The 20905-nt window shown below is 40.0% G+C and overlaps 2 protein-coding genes across 2 annotated transcripts; both read right to left on the reverse strand.

The window, feature by feature from the left end:
• Positions 1–5371: 5371 nt before the first annotated feature.
• On the reverse strand, positions 5372–12646 carry vbp1 (von Hippel-Lindau binding protein 1). Its single transcript, XM_034676604.1, has 6 exons — positions 12515–12646; positions 9904–10028; positions 8909–8975; positions 8710–8808; positions 7526–7664; positions 5372–6101 (listed from the first exon to the last, which is right to left on the reverse strand). The coding sequence occupies exons 1-6, from the start codon at positions 12593–12595 to the stop codon at positions 6025–6027; spliced, it is 588 nt and encodes a 195-aa protein (XP_034532495.1). The 5' UTR covers positions 12596–12646; the 3' UTR covers positions 5372–6024.
• Positions 12647–16007: 3361 nt separating this feature from the next.
• Positions 16008–19101, reverse strand: LOC117807767. Its single transcript, XM_034677166.1, has 3 exons — positions 18828–19101; positions 16804–16901; positions 16008–16130 (listed from the first exon to the last, which is right to left on the reverse strand). Exons 1-3 carry the CDS (start codon positions 19099–19101, stop codon positions 16008–16010), a joined length of 495 nt encoding a protein of 164 aa, XP_034533057.1.
• Between the last annotated feature and the right edge of the window lie 1804 nt (positions 19102–20905).

Here is a 20905-nt window from a genome sequence, read left to right on the forward strand (position 1 = left end):
GTTAATATTTTTTGGAACAAACCAACTGAATGCTATCTTTATACAACAGCTGATGATAGTATCCCTTATTTTCAGCTAATGCTAAGCTAGCTGGCTGCCCTAGTAGCATCATTTTTAGCCAACAGAGAAAAGAGTGGTTTCAATCTAATCATCCAACTCTAGGCAAGAAAGAAACAAAGAGTGACATCCCAAAATGTTGAATTATGAATTTAAGTAATACAATAAAATTCAAAGTCTCTAAAATCTCATGTTTGCAGTCTACTTCTTCTCTTCCTCCAAACCATTATCTCTTATTTCTTTATTGTTTTTTGCCATCAATTTGACTTTCTCTTACCATAGAAGTTGTATTTTCATAATATTTGTTGGCATGAAAAACCAATGTGATGGTGTGGACGCAGATTTAACATTTCCTAATCTAGAGTTTATACACTTTCGGCTGCTTTAGGTGCCGCTGAAAACAATGTTTCTATAAAGTTGATGATTTGGATTCTTCAAATATACAATATATAGATAGAGACATCTCGGATTCATGTTTGGCCATACAAACCATCTGTGTTTGGTTAATATTTTGGAGACAGAAATGCGATATCATTTTTTTAATTAATAAAATCTTGGCAACAGTTGAACAAAAAATATTTTAAATATGTATTTGGATTAAACCTGTGAGATGTTTAAGCATTTTCTTACTTTTAGCTCTGTTTTAAAATGTCAAGTCTTAAAATGTCCAAGCTACTTGACTGTTTAATTTCGGCCCATCCAGTCGAGGCAGATGTCCGTTAACCAATGAGTCTGGTTCTCCTCGAGGTTTCTGCCTTTCAAAGGAAGGTTTACGTCACCATTACTGCGAGGTGTTTGCTCCTGGAGGATAAATATTGGGTATCTCTTGAGAGCACATTCCCCTTCTGTTTTAAAAAATGTGCCATAAAAATAAAACTTGATGGTAGATTGGTTAGGTTGAGATGTGTATGTAATCAGATATTTAAATTGGGGCTGTCAAGCGATACATTTTTTTAGTAGCAATCTATTGCAAATTTAAGGGTCTTAAAGGGATATTTTCCAAGTTTTTAAAACTCTTGGCAGTATGTGAATGTATGATTACTATTACTGCAACAATCCGAAACAATAACAAACACTGTTGCCATTCAGAAATACTTATATCCTTCTTATATCCGTACAGAGGAGAAAAGTTATCACACTCGTTTTTTCAAGGAACAATTTCCAAGTTTAGAGCTGCTGCTAATGCTATGACATGATTTATATCAATATTTTTTACAGTTCACTGATGAAATGCTTTTGAACTGAAGCAAGTATGAAGCACACAGAGCACTTTTTTAAACAGGCCTAACAGTCACTACTTAGGGAAGCACTGCTGGTTTACTTTCGTAATCTAGCAACAGTAAACACTGGTGAGAAGCACTCTGAAATTGAGGTCGTGGGCGCTCCAAGCGCAAAAAAACGGCGGCAATGGAGACGGCATCTTAATTCTGTTTAACTAAGCATTTTAATATGCTACCAAGGGGCAACCTCTAGTCTAAAAACATGAGTCTAATGTGGAAGTGTTAAAAACTGCAGTTCCTCAAGGATCCGCTTGAAGCTGGCTCCGGAAGTACCGTAAACCACATACACACAAATTCAAAAAAGCCAATCTTTACAGCAGAAATAAACATGTTTACAGCCTGGTAAAAAAGACGAGTGTAGTCTGGATAGCTCATTTCTTGATCGGCACACACTGTACGGGGGGGGTGAATTTTTTCATAATGCGGCAATTTAAAAGATATTGAGATTACAAGTCTTCCAATGAGAGGCACAGCTGACTTGATGGACAGGCGGGAACACTGTAGCTGTTGGCTAGGAGGCTCAAACTCCACCTCTTTATGTCACAATCGCTCGACGGCAGCAATATGGCTGCCGCCCCCGATTGTTCTCAAGACAGCGCTTCAGAAACAGATGGGTGACGTCACAGATACTACGTCCATATTTTATACAGTCTAAGTATGCGACCTTGTGGGGCTTCCTTGGCTTTTGAGCCAGCCTCTAGTGGACCCTGGAGGAACGGCAGTTCTCGCACTTCCACATTCGTTTTTCACCTGCTTGCTCTCCCCCTCTCAAAACTGTGTTACCTAAACTGAATACACATCCAATATAATAGTAGGGATTCATCTGAAAGCCTCTCTGCTTCATTAGCATTCAGCTGATTCCATTAAAGCACAATTAAGCCAGTGTTTGTTGTGTAATGGCCTTTTTTTCCCCTCCTAGGAGCACAATCAGCTGCTCAAGGTCGGGGAACAACCAGTGACTTTTCTTCTGGCTTCACCGTGAGTAAAGTGAACTCGTTTACTCCAACGCAGACCGTTGAGTCACATGATATCACTAAACCTGAAAGCAGCATTTTCGGCCGACTTGGCATTCCACTCGGTCAAAAGCTTGTCCCCCCCACACACACACACACACAAGCCTCTTTTATTGATCTGAGACTCAGCTCAAAGATGTAGCTGCTGGAAAAAGTCACCTCAGGACTCAAGAAAGGAAGGAGGAGGACAGGTGGAAGGACACGCTCACATGATCGAGAGTAGTTTTGTATTTGACAGCAAAGCAATCAGGTCGTTGGCTCGTTCGCACTGAAACGCTGATTTACTGGCTCTCTGGAGTTTTCTGTGCCAGGATCCTTGGCAGGGGTTGGTTTCATTAAGGCGGCCTGCACACACAGAATGCAAAATCTGCTGGACTAAGAGGTAGCCAAGAACAAAACTGCACCCTCACACAAGCTGAAAATAGGCTTGGGTTGTAATCTGTTCCCTTTTGTTTGACAGAGCGGTTTGACATTTCGGTTCCAGCTTTTGAAATCCATTGAATTTTCAAATCAGTGACATCAACAATCAACTAATTGTGCAAGTTAATGTGGACAGTCTCTCTTCACCTGCTCTACAAATCTCTCCACAAACTGAAATGTAACGGGACTGAAACTTAACAGTGAATGGAAAAACAAACCTTCTTACTAATCTTACAAAAATATATCATCTTTGTGAATTTTAAGAGGAATCATGCTGCTTATTTGTAAGTGAATTGCAATATCATAGTCTTGATTTGGTCCTTGAAAACCTCCTGAGCTTTTCAGGCTGTGGTGTAGTTCCAAACATCACCACTAGGTGGAGCCATTGAGACGCTTGACTTTTGAGGTTTAACCATTTGCAGCCAAACATCCAACATGTCTAATGAGGAAACAGCTTTCTGTTCAAGACGAATGAAGGGGAAATTATTCATTTATTGGAGGGGACGAAGTATGCCAACAGAGATTTTAGAAGTACACTACCAGTCAAAATTTTGGACACACCTTCTCATTCAATGGTTATTATTTATTTTAATTATTTTCAACATGGTAGATTAATACTGAAGACACCAAAACTATGAAATAATATGGTTTTCTTATGATATGGATTACAACAGTAGTCAAATAGGGCTGTCCATTGTGTAGTAACCCTACCTCTGAACAACACAACTGAAAGGCCCAATCTTAATGTCCTCCCTAAACCCTGAGCCCTTCTTGACTTCATTGACGTCCGCTGGAAAGTGATAGAGGGCAGGAGGCTGTAAGGGCTCAAAACTGTAGAACTGGATAGGGACAGCACTGAGACTTCTAACCTAACCTGCATGACATCACCAGCTCACCTTAGTGATATTTGGAATTTTTATTGCACAATTTTTACTTTCCTCAAATTCAAGGCGCTTAAAGGTGACATCTCATGCAAAAATCGACTATTTAATGGTTCTCTACTTGAAATATGTTTCCCTGGCATGTCTACAAACCCCCCTAAAATGAAAAAAAATCCACTCTGCCCCTGTTCTGATTTCTCCACCTTTCTGCAAATGTGTGTGAAACGAGCCGTTTCAGACTTCCGTGTTTTTGTTACGTCACAACGACATCTGGTCTGTAACAGAAGCCAGACTCGGAGCTTGTTCAGCCCATAGACTGTATAAAATACAACTCAACCCCTCCTCCGTTCTTCATTCCTTGCACAGGTGTGTGCTAACAAGGAGCTTAGGAGGGAGGCATGCTAGTTGTAGGCTGTCTTAATAAACACAAAGGTCGGTTTTACTCCCCACGTCTGCAGATTTGAAGATCTAGTGGATGATTTTTATTTATCATGGAAAAGTGCTAGCGCTAGTTAGCATAGCCACAAAGCTACATGTTCGTAGCTGTGTACCAAGACACACGTCGACATACTGACAAATAAAACAAGAAACACTAAATCTGTGACCAATGGTTCAGAAAGGTCCTGCTGCAGGCGCCTCTCCGTCAGGATCAGATTCAGAGGGTTGAAGTAACACGGGTCTGTGAGCAGCCGTGTATATTCAGCCAACATGTAAACATTAGATCAACGTGCTGGACAGCCGAGGCCACATCCACTTCCTGAGGGGGCGTGGTCAGAGAGAAAACAGACCGTTCAGCAGGGCTGAAAAAGAGGGTTTTTCAGACATGCCAAAATCTGATTTCAAAGTGTTTTTTTGAGCATAAACTTTAAAGACATGTTTTGGGGACCTCTTAAACCAATATATATTGATGAAAAAAGCGTGATATGTCACCTTTAAGGGACGACTGACTCATGTGATCCAGGCTCTTATCGTACAGACTGCTTAACCGCAACATTTAAAATATATAAATAGGCCATATAACTATTTTATATAAATTATACTGTCTAAACATATGTGTGAAGATAAATAGATTAAGGCTGTGTTTTATATTTATATAGGTCAACTTTTTTACCTGTAAATTTCATTGAAAAAGTTTCATGTCATGGCGTTTGTTTATCTTTCCATGCTTGCAGGCTTCCCCTCGGAATCCCGTGTTTCACGTCACACTGCTATGAACTCTGGGTCATTCCCTTATGCTAAGTTTGCAAAAAATGCCCACTTAAGGAAAGGGGGCATAAAGGGCTCAAAAAGTCAGTGAGAGATCTCTCACACACTTGATGATTTGACAATGGGAAAGCCCTCAGCCCTCACGGCCTTAGTGGGATCGCGCCTCAAAGTCAGTGAGGGTGGAAATTGAGATTGGGCCCAGCTGTCCGGAGGTGCTGTCCCCTTCTGAAAACGCAACCGGTGGGTGTTGACGGACGAGAGAGCATGGAGACGGACCGGACGTGGATCTGGTGGAAGTCCTGTGTTAGAGTTGGATGAGGATTGTAAAACACTATTTAAAATGTACGATTAGATAGAAGTTATTAAAAGGCATTATTATGCATTATTTTGACACTTGTGGTTCAACTATAGATATTGTCAATCAATGCTTGTTTTGTTATCTTCATTCTTTACATGCTCCTATGTGTTTTCTTACTCCTCTCAGTGACCTGCAGGTAGAGAAGTCCAAACATGCTGCATCTGTGACGAGTTTTAATGAGGAAAAGAAGAAACAATGAACAGCAGATCCAGGTTTCTCTTTGCCCAAATGTTCTTCTTTTACTTCATTCATGTTTATAATGAATACAGTGAGAGTCAAATAAATAAAGACAGAACAGCTGGTGGAAGAGGAGCAGAGAACAGAGAGGAAGAGATGGTCGAGTGCGGAGAGATGAAATGACTGAGGAAGTGGAAGAGGAGGACTACAGTGATCCCTCTGAACTCCGTAAAGTCCTGCAGTGAGCAAAAACTGGTCTGTAATCGTCTTCTGTGGGTTTCTTCTTACGAGCCTGATTCTAAACAACAGCAACTAGGTGTGCCTCAACTCAAGTGAAAAGTCCAACAAGTGAAGAAGAAGGAGGAAAAAGGCAGGAAGAGAAGGCGACCCTCACTCTCATTCTGCCGAAGATAACAGGAACAAACTGAAAGCATTAAAAAGAATACAAAAGTTGCCTCTTTGCCTTTGTTTTTTGTTCGTTTTTACTTGAAAAAATACTTTAAAAAGTAACAAATCAACAGAAAACAGTGGAGGGAGCTCTGGGTGAACACAGACATGACTTCAGGGGGTTGTTTGTTATTGACTAAGAACATCGTTAGCAGAAAGGGGGTGGAGATGTTGTTAGGTTGCTATTAAGACTTGTCTGCTGATTTGAGGAGGTTTTCTTTGCTCCTTCTCTTCACGTCCCAGTTGTAGACTCGCGCCATGTCTGAGGAGAGCAGGGAGTTATGGAAAACTGGCAGCAGCATTGACATCACTACATTGATAGTGCGGTCATGAAATGTTAAATGGTAGATGAGCAACATTTTTCAGGACAAGAGGAGAGTTCGTTTTTGTATTATACAGCATCAACTTCTTCAAGAAAATGGGGTCCACTGATTTTTTTTTATTCACTTTTTCCAAAAATTGTGACTTAAATCTAGGAATTCAAATAAAAGGAAATAATTTTCGCAAAAATGTTAAAAAAAAAAAAAAGAAGAGCTACTCCTGAGAAAAAAATTCTGTGGTAATAATCTTCTAAGTTTAGAGTCACTGATTTCAAACTAATGTTTCTGTTTTCTCCAATTAAAAAAAAAAAATCTAATAATTCCAACATGTTTATTTTTCAAAGCCTTTGCTCTTTCAGAATTTTAACATTTTATCAAGGAGGTCTGACATTTCAGAATTCTTTTTTTTATAAATATTTTATTTTCCCACATAATTTTACATTTTTGTCTCTGAATTCTGTCATTTACACAGAATTTCTTTATTTTTTATTATTCTTGAACTCCATTTAAAAAAAAAATCAGTTTTGACTTAATATTCATATTTTTAACATTTTCCTACATATAGAAAGAATAATAATATTGTATTAATTAATTGCATATAGGTCAACTGTATTATTTTGATCATCTATAGATAACTTGAATTATATTGATTAATAATAAACGTATATGAAAATAAGTATTAATATAAGTATTGTATTTGTTTTGTACACCGCTTTGACAATAAATTAACTATACTACTAATATTAATAATTGAATGAAAATATTAAGTTACAATTCTACCTTCAATCTAATAATTCTGACTTTTTTCTCACTTTCTGATTTTTCTCTCCGCTTAAAACTTTTATTGTTAATATTAATATTAAAGTATATTGTTAATATACTTTTTCAGATTTCTGCCCCTTTCTCATGAATCAATATTTTGTATCTCAGAATTCTGACTTCTTTTTTTTTTTTTTTACATTTAATCAGAATTGACTTTTAAAAAAATCAGAATTCTGACTAACATTAGTCAGTATTGTGACTTTCCTCTTGGACTCTCAGACACCAGAATCCTGAGAATCATGGGAGGTGACACTTCTCTGTATTTCTTATTTTTTAAAAGTGTATATTTTATATAGTCAACTTTATAATTTTACCTTTGAATGATTACAGTGATGTTGATTTTTCTTAAGAAGTAACACACACACATTTCAATGTACCAGTACTGACTTGTACTTGTGCAAACAGTAATAGACATCTGGTGAAAGCACACGTCTCTGTTATTCGTCTGAAACATGGACCCACTCTCAACAAACCTTCAAAGTGCTTCATTCAGCATTGCAACCTTCTCTCACTCACAATCATCCGCTGCACAGTGGAAGGATACTGACTTCAGTGGTAGTGAACTGGTCTCGCAGGAAGTCCAGGTCATCCTCGAGTGTCTCCAGGTTGCGAGACGCCGTGGATAGATTCTTCTCTAGGAGAGCCTGGGCTTCGTCGATGTCGTACTCTAACATGACGTTAGCCTTTGGAGAGGGAAATGTGAGGGGGTGGAGTGGGCGGGGAGTGGGGTGGAGTGGGGTGGGGTGACCATAAGTGGTTTGGTTTTAATCACCAGCAGACAAACACTGATGTTTGAGTGAGACTGACTCCTTAAGTTGAAGTTTTTCTTTGCACAGTGAGGTTGAAGTAAAGCTGCAAACTGGAGACGAGTCAAACCCACTAAATACAACAAGTATGGAGGAAAAGGACTCATGGGGAGGCACATCACCCTTATTTCAGCATCCCTACACTGGCTCCCTGTTGTTTTTAGGATGATTTTTAGATACTTTTATTCACAAATTAAAGCACAACATGGACTCGCCCCTCAATGCATCTCTGAGCTCTTATCCCCCCATAAACCAGAACGCAGTCTAAGATTCTCTGGCAGTGCTCTGCTTGCTGTTCCACGGTCTAGACTAAAAACTAAAGACAACATGACCTCTGCTGTCAGAGACCCCCTGACTGTGGAACAGCCTGCCAGAGGAAATCAGACTCACAAGGTCAGTCCCTCATTTTATTTCCCTACTCAAGACACAGCTTTCTAGTAAAGCTTTCATTTTGTGAATTTATTTGAATTTGTAACATTTTACTTCTCTGCTTTTATTCTCTGTTTGCTTGTATTGCCTCTCTCCTTCTATTGAGAGCTTTTATTGTTTTGTTGTTTTTGTGAAGCACTTTGTCACTTCTATATTATGCTCAGTGGAACGTGGAAGCTTTAACTAGTACAGCTCCATCTAGTGGTTAAAATACTGCAGCACAATGAAACACCTCGCAGAAAATAAGGTACTGCAAGTGCATCTTATGGTAGAAATGTTCCACTAAATATTTAGACTACATACTTAAAATGTCTTTCTCAGATACTGCTCATGTTAGTGTTCTGAGACACTGAGCGTGTCCGATGAAGCTCAAAGTGTTGTTTTTTTGTACGTATGAAAATCTTCTTCTTACCTTCAAGATCAGACTTTTCTATTTAAAGATTTTCTGTACATTCTTTAAATGAATTCATTTTTTAATTTGACTTCTACTCACCCCTAACCATAGGCAGACTTTGTCGGTGGGGGGCACTGAGGCCTTACAGTAAACATTGTTAGCCAGGAGGAAGAATGTATCCATGGGGTCTGTGGTCTCCTGAGGAACAACACAAACATTAAAGTTGAATGAAATAAAACATATTGCAGTAAATTCTGTGGAACGTGTTTAAAGATGGTTCAGAAAAATGATCACTCACCTTCTTCTTCTGCATGTGTCGTAGGATTTCTAGCGTCTGTTTGATTTGTGGAATCTGATTTTTCAACCTACGAATCAAGAAAAGAAACAAAGCCGACATTAATGTGGCGAAAATGTGTCGACAGGACTTTGTGTTCAGGTTCTTTTTGACCAGGAACTAAATGTTTCCTGTTTCCACTGAGGCCTGAAGTCCGTTAAGTAAATCAAACCAGGGAAGTAAGGAGGCAAAAAAACATATGCACTACACCGCCTGAACAGTAGAGGGCAGTAAGAGAGAGACAAACAACTCAACTAAGATGACACCACAGAAGGAGACAGAAAGGGCGTCATCATCATGTCTGACAGTTAGCCGATTGAGAAATGAGCTATCGAGACTACACTCGTCTTTTGTACCAGGCTGTAAACATGTTCTGCTGTAAAGATCGGCTTTTTTGAATTGGTGTGTATGTGGTTTCTGGTACTTCCGGAGCTAGCCTCAAGCGGATCCTCGATGAACTGCAGTTCTTAGTACTTCTGCATTGGCCTCATATTTTTAGAGTGGAGGTTGCAGCTTGGTTTAAACTCGAAAAACCACTGACATGTTCAGCTGAAGGTCTCCAGTTAACACGGTCACTATTCAGACTGTAACACCGGGAGCTATCAGAGACACATTTGCGTTATCATGCTCAAAAAAGACGGTTGTTTAGGAGCTGTTAAATCAAGTGAATCACAGATGTGTGTGATGTAATTGGGGTGGCGGGTACTCTACCAATCAGAAATGGTCTGAATCACAAGCCCCGCCCCAAAAAGTTCCTGGACCTTTAGGAAGTACTACTCCCAAGCAGAGGCCTTTATGGGGGAAGATTAACTACACTGGAACTAAGGTTTAAAGACTCTGGTTCCTGCTGTTGAAACGTGCATAGTTCCTCAAAAGGCCCCTAGTTCCCTGCGGTTGAAAAGCACCCTGAAGTACTGACAATGAGAAGTACATGAGTATGACTTATTGTTTGGTGTTACCTGAGCTTCTTCTGCGACAGGTTCAGCTCCATGTATTTATACTTCTGGTACTGTTCGTCCAGCTTCCTCAGTGCCGAGTCTGCCGTCTCGTTGCCCGGCTGCTTCATATACGAGTCGACATCCTCCTGTGAAATCCAGCAGAGAGAACAGAGGAGATTCAATACAAATATATCTGCTGATTTTGTGGTTTTAGACTCAAGATACATCCAGGAAATTGAAGGAAAATTGTCGGTGAGCCTTCGTTTGTCAGAGTAGTTTGAAACTTCATACTTTGGGGTGTGTCATTTGTCCTTTATGTCTTTAAAAAAGTGAAAAAATGCCCATTACACTTTCCAAAACTCCAAATTGGTGTATAAAATTTAGGCATGCGCTGAAAAATTGACCACCGAAAAATTTCGACCGAAAATGGCTCAAAAGTGCTTTTTCCGTTTTTCGGCCAAAATACTTTTATCACCGAAACAGAATGTTGTGATGACGCAAGCAAAAAAACCGTGGCCAGTACGCACTTGTCTGGATAAGGGCCAACATGTCTGCATCCGTTCTTCCTTTAATCGCAGCACTAAAGCGTCTTCTAAGCAAAGAGGTTGAGACGGAACCACGGAGTGAAAACAATGAAAAGTACACTCTTAAGGCAGATTTATACTTCTGCGTCGTAGCCTACGGCAGGGGTTCGGGTAGCTCCCGTACCTACGCAGTGGCCTACGCACATAGCTGACGTGCCCCTCCTCCAAAATGTAACTATGCGTAGAATCGATGCGGACCATGAGCTCTGTGATTGGTCCGCTCGGCGGCATTGTGTTTCCCGCATTTATATCACTTCCGGGATCCCAGACATCGGCCGCACATCAGCCGTGTATTTCATCTCCTCCTCTCTATTCTTCATGTAATCATGTCTGTATGATAAACAGCAACATGTATCAGCTGTAGATTAACATAACACGCTCTGAATCACTGTGGAAAAGTAAACAGAGATTGTAGTGGGGCCAGAAGCTGGCGACCGGCTATTAGAGAGACCACACTGCCCTCAAGCGTTTCGGCAGAGAATTGCTGCGCCTCACGGACGCCTCGACGCACAAGTATGTGGGGCTCATGTCCACGTCAGCCCCTGCTGCGTAGGGGAGACGCAGAAGTATAAATCAGCCTTCAGAGTCTTTCAGCACACGTTTCACTGAGATCTATTCGGATATTCGTTGTCTGATACGGTCAAAGAGATCCTTGATTTTAGTGAGGTCAGTACACAGTCAATTTTCATTTTCATTTCAGTGCATCCCTAAATAATAGTTATTTAAATTTTGAGTTCAATCCAGTTTTCTTGAAAATCGTTAGAGAATCGTGAGTGTATCGTATCGCGAACCAATAATCAGGATTCGAATCAAATCGTGGGTTGAATGTATCCTTACATCCCGAGTTAGAATGCATTGATTTATCATTAGCATCAGCTTACATCATCCAACTATGACAGTTATTGATGTTCGATACCACCGATTTCCTTTCCGATCCGATACTGAGTAAAATTCAGGCTAGTATCGGCGATACCGATCCGATACCGATACTTTGTGCAAATACACCCCTAATGTGTCTGGTAAATCTAAGAAAAGTATTGTATTTCTGAGTAATTTATTAATGTATTTTGAACTCGTAAGTCTATTGAGGTAGCGTCCTCAATATAGCCGAGCTAACACAATAACGGAAAAACCAAACAGAGGACACAATCATACAAAATATGTGAAAATGGTGTTTTAAACACACAAAAAAGAAAATAAGTAAAACAATTAAACCATTACAATAAATTATTGTTTAATTATTAAGACCTAGATCTAGTAGTTCCCACCAACCGCGTATCATTTAGACAAGATCTCAATGGTTTAGTTACTTTCCACTGTGTTCCTGTTAATGATAGACATTGTCTTAAATGACTGAAGTATCAAAAGTTTTGATATTTAGATTTGAGAATCGATTTTACAGCATAAAGATCTGGTATCAGACGTATTGATATTACAGTATCAATCTGCACATCACTAATGACAGTAACAAACATAAATGTTGCATTGCACTCATTTAAGTGTGTTAAGCTAGCTGATTCAGACCTAAACACCTGTAAAATGGCTGTGTAATGCAGCTAACTGCTATTTTAAAAGCTAATTTAGCTTACATTAAGCATAAAATCCAACCTGTACCCAGAGCAATGTTATATTCTGACTGTCAGTGTGTGTGCTGCTTGTCTGTGTCATCCACATTATCATAATAACCAACAACTACCAGGAGAGAGGTCCATTAAGGGAGGTTACCGTCAGGAAGAGGGATATTAGCATTAGCATTATTAATTCAACATGTGGAAACCTTTATAAGGAAACAACACACAGTGTGGATGAGAAGAAGAAGAAGCATGCTAGCTATCACTGATGTCCATAGAAGGACGTGAGCAGCCGCCCAGCCCGCAGCTCTGCACACACAGCAGGATTCACCCAGCTAGCTCTCCGGCTAGCTTAGTTAGCTTAGCATGTATCCAGCATGACTCGCCCACTCTCGGTCTCTGCGGACACAGGCGAGTTTTCTACCGTCAGATCCTACCGTGGACACCGGGGACAGAGAGAGAAAGGACGGTACGCACCACAAACACAGCTTCGGGGATCCCGAGGTGCTTCTTCTTTGTCGCCTGTACGGCATTGCTGTTGTCTATGGTCGCCGCCATCTTGGAGAGAGGCTGCTTCTTCTTCTTCTTGTTCCTTCCTTACGTACAAGCAGGCAGGGCGTCAACCGTCTCGGGAGGAGATGGGAGGCTCGAGCGCCCCTTGTGGTCACGGTGTGTAACTGCTGTGACTCATACTACCCCTCTAAAGTCCACTCTACACTCAAGTCCACTAAAGTAGGGGTCCCCAGCACCGACCCCAGACCCAGCCCACAATCCATAGGTAGGGTTAAGTTGATATATGCAAAAAATATTAAATAAATGATTAATACAATTTTTAAAAATTCTGTCATGATAACTTAATGAGGAAACACTGGAGGAAAAATAAGTTGTTAAAACTAACCAAAATTAAATAAATTACTGAGATAAAGAAACAATAAAATATTAAAAACTGTGAAATTAACTAAGATACTACATTAAAAGTAAATATAGCAAAGTAAAATAGAATACAATATTTATAAATATATATTAAAATTCACTACACACAACTTAATACTTTTAACAACTTTTAATCTAGCTTTTAATTTGGAGTAATTTATTTTAGCCCTGGACAGCATTATTATTATTATTATTATTATTATTATTATTATTATTATTATTATTATTATTATTATTATTATTAATAATAATAATAATATTATTTATTTATTTTAATTATTTTAATTATGTTTATCATTATTATCTAAACCATTGTTTTAACATGTATTTATTTATCTTATTTATTTATTGTGTTCATCTGATCTTGCTAACTCAACCTTATTTTTAACTTTTATTTCCACTCTTACTTATTTTATTAATGTTAATTTTTTGATTTTCTTTTCTTTTTTTTTTTTTTCTTTTTTTTTTTTTAAATCATGCCTTCTTTAATTTTACCATTGCTGTTGTTTTTTGACTGTCTGTTACTCTGTGAAGCACTTTGGGCTGCATGTTTTTATGTATGAAAGGTGCTTTATAAATAAAATTGAGTTGAGTTGAGTTAATAAAAAAAGAAATGATCCACAATACATAAGAAAATTGATTTAGGAATTAAAAATTAACTAAATATATATCATATATGTGTCTTTAATAATTTAAAATAAGTTGGGAAGATGGGAGTTTAGTTTGACATCCCAGAACTGTTTATTGATTTAAGTGTTTAATCAGTTACCCTTTTATACCTCTGGCTGTTTTTAAAAGACCTCATGAAAAGCACCAGATCAAATTTTACTATAATGTAAGCTTCTTTCAGGGATTTTATTTAATTTTTTTCGTATTTATGTATCAAAAATGTTGTGTTTTTCTTTTACATAAATTATTGTCCAGCACAAATGGTCATATAAATATTCACCAGATTGCAGGGAATTAAGTGTTAGATGCTCAAAATGTTATGGGGGAGGACCCCTGGCCTCCCTCTTGTGACCTCTGCCTTGAAATGTTCAAATAAACCCTGAACTTTGAGTATCAGGGGTTTGAAAGTAAGCACTCTTTTTACTTTCCTCACCCTCGCCCTTCAAGCAGCTTGAGTACATCACTTTCCATTCTTATGTGAAGTCCTATAAATGTGATCTAAATAAGTGCACGTGATTAAGTGTGAGTACATGTGAATACATCCATGTCATAAAAACCTTACTCAAGCCAGACACTCAAAGTTGGCAACCCGTTAAAGGAAAAACTCTACAAGTGTGTAATTAATACCCACAGAGGGGATTTACTATCTGAGACCACTTAGGAATGAACTCACTTAAGTTTTTTTTAAACTTTATTTTTATTGCATATTACCTTATTATGTGAACATTTACACTCAAAACAAACAAAAACAATAAAACAGTCTTTATCAATAAGTAGTTTCAGTCGTAACACAGTCAATGCTCGAGTCTAGTCTCAAGTCTGGAAATCAGAACTTGAGTTTGACTTAGAGTTTGAGTCCTGGAGTACCTCTACACTGCTATAACATTTACAAAAAGGACAAACATGCAGAAATAAATTAATTAAAAGATACAATTATGGTTGGACATAAACATATAGATTAAACGGATATACAGTACGTACATTATGTGAATAAGCATGATTTAGTCTCCTACCTCCCAGACAGACCTCAATACATCTCCATCAATCACAGCAAATCCCATACCACCCGCCACACATGGTGTCCCCCGAGGCTCGGTGCTTGGTCCCCTCCTGCTCCCATTGGTAACATCATACGCCACCATGGACTACACTTTCACTGCTACGCCGATGATACGCAGCTCTACATCTCCACAAAAAGCATCATTCCTACCATCCTCTCCATCTTCACAAACTGCCTCATGGACCTCAAAAACTGGATGAGAAACAACTTCCTCAAACTTAACTACGGCCCCAAAATCCTCCTCCCCTGTCACACCCTCCCCAGTTGTCAGTAACCTCGGTATCATCCTTGATCCCGCTCTCTCCTTCAAACCACGCATCAGAAACATCATCACAACATCCTTCTTCCACCTCCGTAACATTGCACGCCTCAGATCCTCTCTCTCATCCACGCCTTCATAACCTCCAGACTGGACTACTGTCCCCAGCATCCTCTACGGCCTTCCCTTCACGGACCTCCAGTACAACCCCCCCATCACACATGGTGTCCCCCAAGGCTGAGTGCTTAGTCCCCTCCTGTTCATCCTTTACATGCTCCCCCTCGGACACATCATACCCCACCATGACTGCACTTTCACCGCTACACCGATGATACCCAGCTCTCCACCAAAACCATCACTCCTTATCAGAAACATCACCAAAACATCCGTCTTCCATCTCTGTAACATTACACGCCTCAGATCCTCTCTCTCATCCACGCCTTCACAACCTCCAGACTGGACTACCACGCCTGACCTCCAAAAACTACTACCTGTCCAAAACTCAGCTGCCCAGTTACTCATCCACTCCCGCTCCAGAGCTCATCACATCACACCCATCCTTTAGCACCTCCACTGGCTCCCCATACCGCACCAAATCAACTTCAAGATCCTGCTCATCCCCTACAAAGCCCTCACCAACCTCGCCCCCTCATACCTGACCAACCTCCTTAAACCCCACTCCACATCTAGCTGCCTCAGATCCTCAGGTGCTAATCTCCCGTCCCCTATCACCAAGTCCAAGCGGCGCACCTTGGGGGACAGAGCCTTTGCCATCGCTGCCCCGACTCTCTAGAACTCTCTCCCCTCCGCACATCCACAACTCTGACTCACTTCAATCATTTAAAAACCACCTCAAGACCTTCCTGTTCCAAAAACACATGACCCCACTCCCTCCCCACCTCGTTTTATTTATTCTCTATTCTATTTTTTTGCACTTTATTTAAAGTGTCTTTAGATACCCAGAGAAGCGCTAAATAAGTCCTATAAATTATTTTATTATTTTTAAGATTTGATTAATTCATAGAAATGTACAGAAGTGTCCATATTCATTACGGACGGCACATGCCTTCTTCGCTTTTGTCCTGTTTCGTGTTTTCGACCTTCTCTGGAGGTTTGGTCCAGCTCAGTTTCAGATGTTCAGATTTTCCTTGATCTCTCAGCGTCTTTTCCACCTTTGAAAGAGAAAAGTTAAAAACAGGTTAAAGGTTGTTCCTCGTGCAATTAAACTTTATAACTCCTCACTTGGAGGGAGGAGGGGGGGCGAGAGGAGGACAGAGGATTGGGGGGAGAAAAATAGTCTTAACTGAACTGACCACAACACAATTCAAACAAGCTTGCACTACTCATTATTTATAGTTAATTATCAATCTATTTATTATTGCTGCTGCTATTTTATTATAAACCTGCACCGGTATTCCTTTTTAGACTTGTATATTGCTGCTACTGTGAACTGTACTGTGTATATAACCTGTGATTTTTTTATCTTTGATATCTGCGTGCTGTTTTTTCTGTCCTCTGGTGTTACCTGCTGCTGGAATCTGAATTTCCTGAGGGAATCTTCCTAAAGGATTAATAAAGTTTCTATCTATCTATCTATCTATCTATCTATCTATCTATCTATCTATCTATCTATCTATCTATCTATCTATCTATCTATCTATCTATCTATCTATCTATCTATCTATCTATCTATCTAAATGGGAAAAATAGCCCTTCCCATTACATTTAGATACATATCATTAAGCCACAAACTGTAATAGCATTAGCTTAATTAAGGACCATACACATGCCGGTACGTTGACACAAAGAATCTATCAGGTGTTTAATGTGGAAAGTGGCAGTCACCCATTTCAAGATGGCCTCCTGCACAGCTGGGGCTGACATGTTCAGAGAGGAGCCGTCCGTGGTCAGCGTCAGTCTCACCAGGTGTTTCCGGATCGGAGCTGGGATATATATGAGAGGGAATAATTTCTTTCTTAAGACCTTTTTATTACCCTGAACAGACCGACCGATCTAACTCAAAGCTTATTCTCTCAATAGCTAAGATTAGAAATTTTTCAACATTGGTATCCTCAGCTGTTTGATCGAGTTAGAACCAAATACTGGAACTTAAAAGTTTACTCAGTCATTTTAAAGCTGCTGTTGGTAGGAATGGTGTAAAAAAATGTACTTTTTTTCTGCTGGGTTTGGAGTAAAGGTCATAATACCCATCATTACTCATCTGTAAGTGAAGTAATTTGAGATTAAGGCGAAATCTCTGTGTTTTCAGTTGCCTTTGTATCAAGCAATGTATCAATCCCCTCGTTCCCGTTATCACAGACTAAGCAGAGCTACTCCCCGACCGTCTGTCGTCCTGATTGGCTGGGAAGCCACTTCCTCCTCATAGAACGCGCACAACAATCATTTGTGGGCGGGTTTACGGGAGCTCACATTCAAAATCTCTCTCCGAACTGATGTTTATATCACGACTATCAACAGCAGCTTTAAAGGTGACATATCACGCTTTTTTCATCAATAAATATTGGTCTCAGAGGTCCCCAAAACATGTCTTTAAAGTTTATGCTCAAAAAACCACTTTGAAATCTGATTTTGGTCTGCCTGAAAAACTCTCTTTCTCAGCCCGGCTCAGAACAGGCTATTTTCTCTCTGACCACGCCCCCTCAGGAAGTGGGTGTGGCCTCCGCTCTCCAGCACGTTGATCTAATGTTTCCATGTTGGCTGAACATACACGGCTGCTCAGAGACCCGCGTTACTTCAACCCTCTAAATCTGATCCAGAATCTGATCCTGACGGAGATTGCGCCCGCAGCAGGACCTTTCTGAACCATTGGTCACAGATTTAGTGTTTCTTGTTGTTTTATTTGTCAGTATGTCAACGTGTGTCTTGGTACACAGCTACGAACATGTAGCTATGTGGCTATGCTAACTAAGCACTTTTCCATGAAAAATAAAAATCATCCACTAGATCTTCAAATCTGCAGACGTGGGGAGTAAAACCGACCTTTGCGTTTATTAAGACAGCCTACAACTAGCATGCCTCCCTCCTAAGCTCCTTGTTAGCACACGTGTGCAGGGAATGAAAAACAGAGGAGGGGTTGAGTTGTATTTTATACAGTCTATGGACTGAACAAGCTCTGAGCTCTGACTCCGTTACAGACCGGATATTGTTGTTGTGACAAAAACACTGAAAACTGAAACGGCTCATTTCAGCACACATTTACAGAAAGGTGGAGAAATCGGAACAGGGGCAGAATGGATTTTTTTCATTCTCGGGGGGTTGGTAGACATGCCAGGGACACATATTTCAGGTAGAGGACCATTAAAAAGTCGTTTTTTACATGATATGTCACCTATAAGTCCGCCCTTGAAGGATGCAGCCCTCGACATATCTCTAGGATTGGAAGCTGGATAACAGCGGGCCATGTTTCATTTCAAAGCATTATATTTTATAATAACCAAACCTTCAAAACAACTATCATTAGCATTCAACCACTTTCAGCTAAACTGATGTTTATAGAGTAGCATGTATATTTGACATATAGAAACCTCTGAACTTTTGATGTTAAAGTAATCAAAACCAAAGGATAGTCTTCCAAAGGTTGATCCTAAAAGTTAACTGGACTTGGTAGAAATTCTTGAAGACGTTTCATCTCTCCTCCAAGAGGTTCGAATCAAGTGGTTGAGGTTTAGAGCTTTAGGAGTCCAGTTGCCTTGTGGGATCAAGCTTTGAAATACCAATACCTGGATGACTGAGAACCTTCACAGGCTAAGGATGGTCCTTAATTTCTCAAGTGTTCAGGGGGTAAGAGTCATGAACTGACATTGCGAGAATAAACATGATAACGTATGATGACAGAAAGAGTTGTTTACCCTGGTAGCAAAAAAAGGCCCTTTTTTGATAGCAGTTGATGTTTGTCATTCCAAGAGAGTTACTGTTGACCTGAAGCACACCACAGCGAGCCAATTTATTGTTCAAGGCCTGAAGTGGTTTCCAGGGTGTGAATGTGGCTTCACTCCCATCGGACCACAGCAAGAAGGACCGAGTCAGCCCTATCCAGGACCAGGACCTGTACTTTGGCATGCTGTCCAGCAGCTTTTTCAGCTCCTGGTTGTCAAGCTTGTCGCGCACTCTGGCCAGCACCATTTGCCGTCCCCTGCAGTGCGCCCGAGCCTGTGTCCAGTTTAAGGGGACATTCTCCAAAACAAATCTTTCAGAAATGTTTGTAGTGGACCCTGTGAACGACAACAGCACGACTGATTTTGTACTTTGTTTGATTCTCATTAAGTCATGCACCATACAAATTGGTCAACTTTTGGACATCGGGAGAAAAATCAGAAGCAAAAGCATCATCAGAGCATGCTTAATAACCAAAGTTTCAGCTGGGTAACAATGCAGCTGCATTGGAAATCATCCAACTGGGTTGGACTTAAAATATCAGAGAGTATAAATAATAATACAATTTATATATCCATTAAAATATACCATCCAACACGTCTTACCGTTGTAGCAGAAGAATGTACGCTTGTTGCTGCATGGATGAGTCAACCACATTCCATCAAGTCTCATGACCACACAGTTATCATTTCCAGCATCCATTACCCAGTTTTGGAAGGCTGGTTCTCCCTCTTTGTGGTCGCCAGCGTCTGACCGGGTCCAGGCCCACTGTTTTCTTAGACCTACGAAGGCTTCTGTAACACCAGACCCAATCAGACCTGCCAGGTCCTCCAGCTCCTTCTGGTCGCTGATAGTGGCCAAATCAGTGTGTTCTTTTTGGCAATATGTCAAAGCTTCCTTCCAGGTTGTCTTCTTGTTGACAAAGTAATGTTTTCGATGATGAAGGCAGGACGCAAAAGTGTACAGACCTGCCGACCATGCAGAAAACAAAAGATTTAGAGCCTAATTTTTGTTTGCACATTTGAAAATGATACAGATTTGATTTAATAAATACCTCACCTGCAAGTACCACAATGCATAAAATTCTCCCCTCCATGGTTTGTGTTTTGAGAATCAAGAGTTTTTATCTGCAGCAGATTCAGAAACTGTTTTTGAAATCATCAGCAATATTCTCTCGTAGCCGTAAGAATATCACTCACCTGTGAGCGAGGAAGCAGGAGATCTCTTATGGGACAAACTGAATACAGCCTGCTCTTTTACCTGGTGTCTTGATTCCGTCTTTTACATTTTAAATCAACGTACCCCAAATACATTCAAAACAGGTTACCTACACTTAATCCTTTTAGAAATTTCCCTGTCTTACAGATGCAAAACCAACTTCCCTCCAAGGACACGACTCTCTTAGACTCAGGGAGGGTATATTTTAGTGGCCTTTAGCAATGATAAAGACAATGCACTATGTGAGTTTGATTGCTCTTAGTGACAGATACTAAAGGCTTTGTACTTCAATCAATCAATCTTTATTTGTATAGTGCCAAATCACAACAAACATTATCTTAAGCCGCGTTTATAAACATAGATCTCTTCTTTTTTCAGAGAAATAGTCCCAGTGATTCCTCGTCAGTCAGCGTTCCATGGTGATGGATTCTTATCTGCCTGTTGAGGTGGATTTAACATGAAACCGTCCTCATTCAGCTCTCCTTCTTGTCTGAGCTCTGCGGTTCACACACCTTTAAAAGTAAACGAGGCAAATGTCACAACTTTGAACCCTTTTAACGGTTTTGTCTCACCTTATGGTTTATGGTGTCAACTTGCAGAATCAAAATGTGCCAGAACCCCTTTCCTTGGATTGATTTGACATGACGTGTGATTAGTTTGCCTCTGGTGTTGCTCATTTAAGTGAAAGTTAATAACCATTGTCACGTTTTTTTTTAAGTTATATTTTTGGGCATTTTTGCCTTTATTGAATAGGACAGCTAAAGAGAGACAGGAAATGTGGGGAGTAAAGAGTGGGGGAGGACATGCAAGAAATGGTTGAGGCTGGAATCGAACC

The sequence above is a fragment of the Notolabrus celidotus genome, chromosome 23, assembly GCF_009762535.1.
Source record: "Notolabrus celidotus isolate fNotCel1 chromosome 23, fNotCel1.pri, whole genome shotgun sequence".
Taxonomy (NCBI): Eukaryota; Metazoa; Chordata; class Actinopteri; order Labriformes; family Labridae; genus Notolabrus; species Notolabrus celidotus.